At 39.3% G+C, this 10,555-nt stretch overlaps 1 protein-coding gene across 1 annotated transcript in view; it reads left to right on the top strand.

Moving 5' to 3' along the window:
* The first annotated feature begins 1,256 nt into the window (after window positions 1–1,256).
* LOC101314411 overlaps window positions 1,257–10,555 on the top strand; it is a 17,595-nt gene continuing 8,296 nt past the window's right edge. The window contains exons 1-2 of the mRNA XM_004288289.1: window positions 1,257–1,309; window positions 1,387–1,719. Coding sequence (XP_004288337.1) covers window positions 1,392–1,719 — 328 coding nt within the window. The 5' untranslated portion in view covers window positions 1,257–1,309; window positions 1,387–1,391. The remainder of the gene's footprint in view (window positions 1,310–1,386; window positions 1,720–10,555) is intronic.

Genomic DNA, 10,555 nt, shown 5'->3' with positions numbered 1-10,555 from the left:
AAAACCTGTAAAGACACAGACGAATCAAGATGATTTACCATGCGCGGTGCCGGGAAGAGAGAGTGGATAACGGCGCCTTGCCGCCGTGTGCCTTTGTTGAGAAAGCTGCCGGACTACCATCAGTCCAGAGTGAGAAGTACAGAGAGAAAAAATGAAAAAAGACGAGACTTTTGGAGTAAAGCTTGGTTGTTGCAACTTCCAGGTGGTAGGGTTTGATTTGCCGGAGATTTAAATTGAGAAAATCACGATCTGAGGAGATGGAAGAAGGAAAGGGAAGAGAAGAAAATCACGATCTTGGTTTTTTTTTTTTTTAGGACAACACGATCTGGGTTTTTGTTTGCATTTGGGATTTTGGGTAGATTAGGTTGAGGTGGAAGTCCGATTTTGGGTAGTTGTGTTATAGTTTGACTTTTCAACCAAAATAATTGTATTAATAATTATATAATTACATGTTAATTGTAATTTTAATTGTATTATATAATTATTTGGTATTAAAAAATAAAATAAATACAAAAATAGAAAACCGATTAATTCTCGATTAATCTTTTAGAACCCGATTACCGTCCAGCATTTTTTAGAACCTTGGTTATAGGGTAGCCAAACATTGGGGTGGGCCTCGATTGGTATTGTTTTTAAACTAGTTTTATTTAGGTTTTTAATCTGTTAATTAGGAACCTAAGGTAGCCCCCCTGCGTAGGATGGTCCTAGGTTGTGTCTGAATAAGCTAGTTTGTTAACAAGTTTCGTGTTTTAGTTCTTATGTTCTTCATCACATGGTGACATCTTAGGTTACTTTAAGGTGGCCGTAATGCCTCGATTCTTACGTGCCCCTCCTTCTTTGGTTATTTTGAGGCCGAACGTCCTTCCTTTTGAAAAAAACCTGATACAAAATTTTATATAGAACTAATAGAAGGTTGCTAGTCAATGGGAAAAAATGTCCGAAAATAAGAGTGGGAAGCTAATGTCATTAGAATAAGACAAGTATTGTAGAGTATTCACTAACTTGTAATGAAGTTAAAGTCGATGAATTTTTCAGGTTGACTTCGGCCACAATTCTGTGAGTTCATATGCCGTGAGCTTATCTTCCTAATTTTTTTTTCGATGAAATTATCTTCCTAATTAAAATTTCTAGTCTTTTCCCACCTGTTGTTTAATTAATAGTTCATGTCTAATCAATAAACAAAAATGTGTATATATTATCTATCACAAGTTTGGCTACTACTTTTGTCCTTGCACTCGGCCGTACTCGATCGGTGATGACAATACAGTCTGCAACCTCTTGAGAATTCATTTTCCCAATTCAAAACTGTGTGAGTACTTACACTTGATTTCCTAGCATCGTCTAGCTTTTGTTTCTCTCACGCCTGACGTATATTGTTCATGACAGATTAAATGGCCGCTACACTTGTCCCCAGCGTGAATATTGTTCATAAAGTTCTAAACCAAGATAATTATGAACTCTGGAGTTTGCGGGTGAAAACCTATCTGGTAGCCAGAGATCTTTGGAGCATAGTGAAACCCACAAATGAACCTCCGAAACTAGAAGACAATGAAGTCGAATTCCAGGTCTGGAGCAACAGAAACGCAGAGGCTTTACATGCCATCCATATATGTTGCGGGGATGATATGTTTCCTTTTGTCAGTGGCCTTGACACGGCCAAAGCTGCCTGGGATAGTTTGGAAGCTAAGTTCAAGCAGTCAACTATATCCCAAATTCCAGGTATATATTCTTCTTTCATTGAAAACGTAAGTAATCAAAGAGGACATTTTAATTGCTAGTTGTTTCTTTAAGACATGCTGTTAATTGATACGAATTACCTAAGTGTTACTACTAATAGCGGAATTATTAATAGCACTTAGACACACAGGTAACGTAGGTCGAAGAAAATATATTCCTCACTTATTATTGTGCAAAAGGGTACAATGATTATTGTCTAATGCCTTCTCTCACAATAACACTCTAGCTCTCTGATTCGCTCTCTTCTAAACAGATGTTGTCTCTGTTTCCCTCTGGTGTAAACAGATGTTGTCTCTGTTTCACTCTAGTGTCTAGAACTAAGTTAGGCACCTCTATTTATAGAGTCTAACTCTATAAATCCTTATCTAACTTGGAAACTACTCATTAACTAAGTTAGACAACTATTCCTTTTCAAGCTAGAAAACTATGTACTTAACTAACTTGGAGAAGGAATCACTAATTCCTAAAAGCTAAAGGATACACCTGTATCATTAATTATCCAAAGCACGCGTGTTAATTACTTGCTGTATTTGCCAATCAAATCGATCTTCCGACGCATGTTAATTATCCAAAGCACGCATACATGTATATAACTAAAAGGGAAACTGTCCACCCTTTGGCATGATACAACTTAAAATGACCCCACACTACCGAAATTTAGCTCTTAGACGACGGACAAGATTCATCGTTTAAGATCTATTTTCCGTTGCCTAGGATCCTAAGCGACGGAAGGTCTAGGTTCCATCGACTAGGATGATGTAGGTTCCTAGTCGACAAAAAAGTTAGTCTTGTCAACTGAGATAGATGTTAGCTGACGGAAGATTTTTGACCTCTCAGACGGACTTTTCCGTCGACTAACACCTTAGGCGTCAGACACGAATTCGTCGGAAACGTTCATAGCCGACGGACAAGTGTAGCATCTTAGACAAAAGAAATAGAAAGTTTGTCGCCTAAGATTTCCTCCTAGGCGACTGCATTTTAGCAAGTCTATCGCCTAGGATTTAAGACCTACGACAAACTTTTGTTAGGCCCGTTGCATAGGAATTAAGTTCTAGGCGACAAACTTTCTATTTCATCATTTCACCATTATTTTAATTTTTTTTTAAATTGAGAAATAATAATTTAATAACATTTATGATTAAATAATAAATATAAACATTATTCATTAATAACTAGAAAATTGTTCATACAAACTAATTCAACGAAAACAAAAGTATGAAATCCTAGTTCACTAAAAACTAAGAGGTGTCGAAGTTGTTGTTGTCGCTTCCATCATTATCATCGTCGTGTCGAGGATGGTGCGGCGTTTGACTTTGAGGAGGAAGTTGCAGGTCTAGATTCTCAATGACTAAGGGCATTTGTTGTTGCACCGCCTCCGTTGCTCGCTCGGCACGCTTAACACGCTCCGAGACCTCTTGGAGTTGCTGCTCCTAACGCTTCGTGACCTCTTGGACCAGCTCATCAAGTGTAGAAGCACAAGTACGTGAGGTCGAGGAAGTTGACGACTAGCTCAAATCTTGCACGCCTACTCGTCCTATATATCCCTTTGAACTGTCACACCCCGGACCCGGTGTTGGTGGTTTCCAAGCACCTGACGCCGAACCCGAGGCGTGAGCGGGAAAAGTAAAAGAAACTAAAATAATTTCAAATACTTTTCCAGAAATAAAAGAAAATAAAACGTTTACAAATAACAAAACCGATTACAAAAAACAAAACAGGCAGCCCTTGCGAACTATCTCGCTTCTAATCTTCAGTAAACTTGGTCGACTCTCGTACACGTTCGTTTAGTCTTCTTGTAAGACGTGTCCACCTAGACACCTGAACAAGATTTTATAGGGGTGAGCTTACGCTCAGTAGGACCAAACTTTCTTAGGTTATACTTAACTACGTCGCCCAAACAAGTTAACAAATATTAAACAATACTTTAAATAAATAACGACAAATCGATGCATATGCTAATGAATGTCTTCCTCAATTACTGGCTATCAGTCCATACATCAAATACAGGTGAGCCTACACGTCCCATACCATGTATTTTACCAACCGGGGGTGACTCAAATGGCTTGAATATATGATCTAATAATCAGTAATATTTCACCACCTATACCATTTTTGTTAGTCGTCTTGTTATACTCATGATCTCTAAACTCGAAACCCGATAAGATCGTTTTGTCGATGTCCGCCATCGAAAGGGCATACATTCCCTGAATTTGTGCACGTGTGGGCTACCATGATGAAACTAAACTACACAAAATGTATCTATTCTATCAATCTCATTATTCTCCATAATCACCTTTCTCACCATTCTCACAAATCCTCACAATGCATTATGCATAACAATGAGTAACAACACTTGCATTACAATATTTAACACATGCTTTTAATGAAAAGCAATAACATCAATTTCATATAAATCAATGATTACACATGCTTTAACAAAAACAATAACAACCAAGAGTTAATCACTCAATGGCACACAAATCACACATTTGAATTATTACTCCAATTATCAAATTAAAGAAAGGTTCCCCGATAGAGACCCTACCTGGAATCCGAGCTTTGACTCTGACACTAACTAACATTAGTGACACTGCGACACGCGTTTTGAAATCCTTATCCTTCTGCTCTTGCAATCTAGCTACTCACATTTGATCCTCGTACTGAATCCTCATATATACCGAAATTACTAAGGACACCCGAGACTCTTTGTCTCTGATTTCTTCATCGTCTCCAAATTCCATTTACTTCTTCATAGAATGATTCTGAATTGCTATGTGCACCCAAAATGTGTCTCCACTAGTTTTCAGACTCCATCGTTGAATATCAATTGCACCCCAAATGCTGATCCAAATCTCAATGAATTAATCTAGACACCCCAAGTTCTCAGCCTTCCCAAAATACTTCCAATTAAACATCTTGGTCAATAGTAAGTAACAACACCTAATTCAACCATCCATCCTTAATTACCAACGTAAATCAGCTGCTCTATCTTCTTTCTTAATTAAACCACATCTTCATAATAGAAAGTAGACTTGTTGCCAACAAAAGAAATACAAGCCACCTGCTAATCACGTAACCCATCTTCATGTGACCCAGATTCTCATCTTCCTACCGATAAAACATGATCAACTTAAACCATGCTCCAATATTCGAAACTCATTCTTCTAACTATCATCTAATCCATCATCCCAATTAAACAGTTCCTATTCTCTGCTCAAATTTCCAATCTTCTGAATTATCATTTCATCTACCATTTCACTTCCACATTTCTATCAAACATCAAACCATATAATAGGCATGAACAATTAAACATTGAACACAACAGCAACATCCACAGTTCTAAACCCTCAAACCAATTCACACTTCCAATCCTCCTAACTCTTCCATCCCTGCAATTAACGCATCTCAAAACACTCCCCCACAATCAATAACTATCAAAAGCCAGAAATTATAAGAACAACCCCCACCGCCGCCGTGCACAGTGGCACACACGGCGGTCCTCCAATGTCAAAACCCAACTTCTCCAACACCCAACCAATCTCAATTCCAATTTATATAAACATGTAGAGCACGACGAGAAGATCAAGTTTCATACCTCACTTGCCTTCGCCGGTGGCCGGAAAACACAGAACTCTCGCCGGAAAACTCCTTGAGCTTCAATTAATCGATTCTCACTCATGGAGGCTCCTCTGAACATACGAATATCATGGAAGGGTTTCTGACATCGAGATGAAGCTTCGGCTACCGGTGAGAGGCGTCGACGCTGCCGGAATCGGAAACTCGCCGGCGAACCCAGCCTCTCCTTCTGCTCGATTCTCTCTTACCCGACCTTTTCTGGAGAAGGTGAGATTACAGGGAAGACTACGATGACGAGAGGAAGCCGTCGCCACCATTCTTTCTCCTCGCCGTCACCGGAGGACGAAGAACCACGCGGCCAGCTCACCGCCGTTGCAAAACGAGTCCTCGACCAAAAGTCGGGTCTGATTCCTTTACACCGATCCAAGTTTATATATTCAGCACCCAACCGTCCAGATGAAACGGTTGTTTAGAATCGACGCTCCAAATCAAGCCACCTCAAATAATTCTATTTTTAATTAAATTTTTGGATAATACCAACTTCTAAAAATCATTAAAAATAGTTCCGAAGTCCGAAAACGCTTTACAAACTCGTAACGACGTCTAGGTTAATCCTATGGGCTCGAAAGACAAATTTAAGAAACTAAAAATTTAAATAATTTTCGAAAGCCACAAAGAATTTGAAGAATAATAGAAATCGAAATAAAAATAACTCGAAAAATAATTTTCCTTTTAAAAATAGAAAACTAAAATTCCGAGATATTACATGAACTTATTACCTTTCCGAGGTTTGAGCATCGTATCTAACACCTCGATCTGTTGTGATCGGACACTTTCATTGATCTCCTCCTTCGTCACGTCCTGGTGTGCTTCTTTATAAGCATCCTTCCTAGTTTCGACGTCCTTCATCATGTCATTCTGCATTTAAAAAACAAAATGAATTAAATAAATAATAATTAATTAGACCGACGTAATAATAATTATCAAACAAATAGTTAAAAGAAAAACACTTACATAATGTGTTGTGGTCACTTCGTCACGGGCCACACATAGGTTTTATTGAATCCTTTGATAATATCAAACAGCTCACCCTATGCTCTCAGCTCCTCCATCAAGTAGATGATAGGGGAAGACCCTGTGTGGTGGTACGTGCATCGTCTTCTCGTTGTGGTTTCGCGTGTTTGCAGTCGACCAAAACTATTACACGAAAAGTTTTTATTTAAATATTCAGTATAATATTAGATAAATAAAATTAAAGGGAAATAATGATGTCCAAAAAGTAGTACCTTGAACTCGTTGCTCTCGAAATGAATGCAAAGAAACTCTAATTGCTTTGGTCTGCCAAGGAATTCAATCGGGATGTCGTCTCTCCCATGCTACTGCAAAATACCGTGAAGCGCAAACTTCCATAGTTCCATTCCTTGTACCTATCCTATACCCTATCATGTATCGACTTGAACATAGGCTCATCGTCCTTATCCCACATATAATTGTTAAAAATATGCTAAAAATCATAAAAATAAATGTAATTAGCTAAATTTAATTTTCATTGACTTACCTAGGAGTGCACGCATTCCACACCTTCCATTTCTTGTCATCCACAAGGTTGTGGAACAACGATGCCTTCATTCACACTAGATTCTGTATGGCCCTTCCGACGTCCTTCATCACCATGATGTTAACCCCCCCTGATGCTTGGTCCTTTCATCTTGGAGTTGTATTTCAACTTGATCTTCTTCCCCGTTGCTTGAACAATCTTCGCCGCCTTCTTTTTCAGAGAAAAACCCTCATTTCATTTTCGGGGGCGGATCTACAAACAAAAAATCCAACAATTATTATCATCGATTTTCGTGAAACTTAACATTAAGTTTGAGAATTGTAAAGAAGTTTGTGTTGCTCTTAGGTATGCATCAACCACTAATGATGGTGCTTGATGTCGATGCTGATATTGAAACTGTTGTACCATATATGCTACTAGATGGCCGTACAATCAACGCGAGAGCCGTTGATGGTATCCAGGCGGCATCGGGGTGGACTGTGAAGCAGAGGAGCCAATGTCCGCAGCTTGTTGCCGTAAGCCCTCCATCAACTACGAGTCTCGAGCCGCTTTGTCCTTCCTCTTCCCCATGATAGCCATCCTGCAAATTTCACAACACAACACAATTTACATAAAAACACATTACATCAAAAACACAAATTCAGTAACACCACAAATTTCATAACACAAATTCAATCTACAGTTCACATATTAACTGAAGAGCCATTACCAATACCCTATTAAAGGCCTGCCTACAAAATGGGTCGAGCTTCTGTAATGCTTCTCCATGCATATCAAGGTCTTTCACCCATATATGCTTCAAGAAAAGAAGTATGTAGATGATAAATAGCTTTGAAGAGCTGTGCAACTAGTGAGTTAGGATTGGTAAGGAGTCTCCAACCCTGCTTAGCTAACATAGCAAGATTATGTGCAAACAAATGTTTGAACCCCATTCCACCTTGTTCTTTGGGGAGATACATCTGATACCAAGACCACCAATGAATCTTATTTGTTCTGCAGTACTAAAGAACTCACAACACAGTTGTTGAAGATCCTCACACAACGTCTTAGGTAAGGCATAACAGTTCATCACATAATTCGAGAGAGTTTAAACAACTACCTTAATTAGAAGTTCTTTACCTCCTGCACTTAGAAGCTTCTTTCTCCAACTAATTAGCTTCTTACTTAATTTTTTCTTGAGAAACTTAAAAATGGTTTGTCTTGTTTTCTGCAACCTGAATAGGAAGGCCTAAATAAAGACCATGCTCCTCTAGACATTCAACGGCGCCCAAAATAGAAGCTAACAAATTCTTCTCCAAAGGTCGCACATTGTTACTGAAAACAACACTGGATTTTTACAGATTAATATATTGTTTGACAGGACCCACCCCGAATTTCACCCTGAAACCCAAGGTAAATCTTGCGGGGTCCACCTTCAAGGAAAATTTACCGAAAATTCGGCATAACCTTCCTTGAAAATGGACAACCCTTACCTGAAAAATCCAACTTAACACTTCTATAACCAAACAAACCAGCCTCAACACCTGGAGCCTTCCTGCTCCCCAAGATCAACACATCTCCTAATATAACAATTACTCAACTCTAATAATCCCACAACCAAGAATAAGGACTATTAATAATTTACTATTGGACTTTCAGAGCATATCTAAAGTTGAACGAAAAACAACGAATAAAGAATATGCGGAAGCAGCCTCTGACTATGCCTCAACTCCATGTACGCTCGACCTCTTTTAAAACTTAGCCTGCACACTGGGCATTTGAAACTGAAGGGCTCAGGGAAAAGTAATATAAAAACGTTAGAGTGAGTGGACGAAAAATTAAACAAATAACTGATCGCAACATAACTAACCAAACTTAATTACTTTCCCATTTTCCAATAATCAAGAAATCTGTTGCTTGCAAGTGTTGATAAAACTTTCGTAAAGAAAATCCCAAGGAAACGGACTAGCCCCGCTAGTCAAATTAATGAAAAAGATAAATAATAACCTTCATAGAAGAAGGTACCAAAACAAGAGACTAGCCCCGCTAGTCAAAACGACAACAATAAATAAGAAACAAATATAGCCATACAAGTGAGCCTCCCAGACTCGGTTGCCTCTCAAGCAATAGTACTCCCATACTCCCTACACCTTCATGTTATGATAATAGAGAGGATGTAGGGCTTGCGTGATGTCGTCGACTACATCACATCACCCGAAGGCGGAAAGGGCTTGAGTAACCCCACTTAAAACGTGGAAGTTACATCGCCTCGAAAGGCGGAACAACATGTTAGCATGAATAATAACGATCCAACAAGTATGGCATAAATAAAGAAACATAAATCCATGTGAGTTTCCCCGAGACTCATAATCAAAGCATAAGTACGATTCCCAACCGTACTCAAAGAATTCAAAGAGCAAAGAAACTAATTAAATTCAACGACGTGTCCCACACGTTAAAATGCTCAATGAAATAAATAACTTTAATGATTATCATCTTTCAAAAACCAGATAATATGCAAATCAGTATGAAACCTCAAATCCGGAAATCATAAAGAAAATCCAAAATCAAATCTCAAATTATCAATCCGAGCTCAAATCCATAAATTATGACCAACATTTAATCCATGCATCAATCTCAAATAATTTCCAACATCATTTCATATACCGAAGTTATAATATATGCTCGGAAAATGAAATACTAAATTATAAAATCTTGCATGCATATTAATTAAAAACCAAAATGTCCACTCACAGATTTAGGCCTAAGTCTGACGAATTCCGAATCACCACTCAAGTGGGGTCTCCTCCACTCACAGATTTAGGCACAACAACCATGCTTAGGACCAAACTTCAATTCCGGAAAATAATTACGTGAATAAAAACATCTAACTCTCTTCCGTTGAACCCACTACTCTTAATAGAGTTAAACTCACCGGATTCACACCAAACTCCACCACAACCTTAATTCATCAATTATAACATTCCAAACTAAATACCAATGAAATTCAACGGCCGGATTTTCATTCTAATAACCGGCAAAATCCTTAATCATTTAAAAATCCCAAACCTTAACAAAACTCCTCCAAAAATTCCAAACTATACTTCATTAGACTCCTCTCATTAAAACAAACCCAAAAACCTGAAAATCAACCTCCAAGTGGCGGCGCCGCCGCCTGCTCCGCCGGCAGCGGAGGCCGGCAGCCGTACTCCGACGGCGACCAATGCCTCCCAAATTTTGACAGAATAATCTTCTCATCACGCACAACAACTTCCATAACTAGCACTTAGTCCAATTCTAAGCCTAACTAGGGTAATCGAATCAAAACATCTAAAAATCCCCTAATTCAAACCCTAGCCCGAAAATCCTCATACACACTTCGAATTGGATCATTACCTTCTAGGGAAATGTTACACACGGAGAGCACTTCCCAATGGAACTGAAATCACTGGAAATGGTGGCCGGAGGAGCGAGTTCCGGCGTCGGGACTCCACCACGCAGCCGGAGCTTCCGGGCGAGCTCTCTCCCTCACGGTGGCGCTAGGGCAGCTCTCACCGGTCCAGGAAGAAGGCTGGGTCGACAGCCGACCGTTTGGGACCGGTGCGCCGGTCTATGGTGGCCGGACGGCGGCGGTCGGAGCCGAGGAATCCGGCGGGTCGGGGTAGGCTCGGGAGAGAGAGAGAGAGAGAGAGAGAGAGAGAGAGA

Source organism: Fragaria vesca, linkage group LG1, assembly GCF_000184155.1.
Source record: "Fragaria vesca subsp. vesca linkage group LG1, FraVesHawaii_1.0, whole genome shotgun sequence".
NCBI lineage: Eukaryota > Viridiplantae > Streptophyta > Magnoliopsida > Rosales > Rosaceae > Fragaria > Fragaria vesca.
The sequence above is the reverse complement of the archived record's forward strand: the minus strand, read 5'-3'. Positions and strand labels throughout refer to the sequence as shown.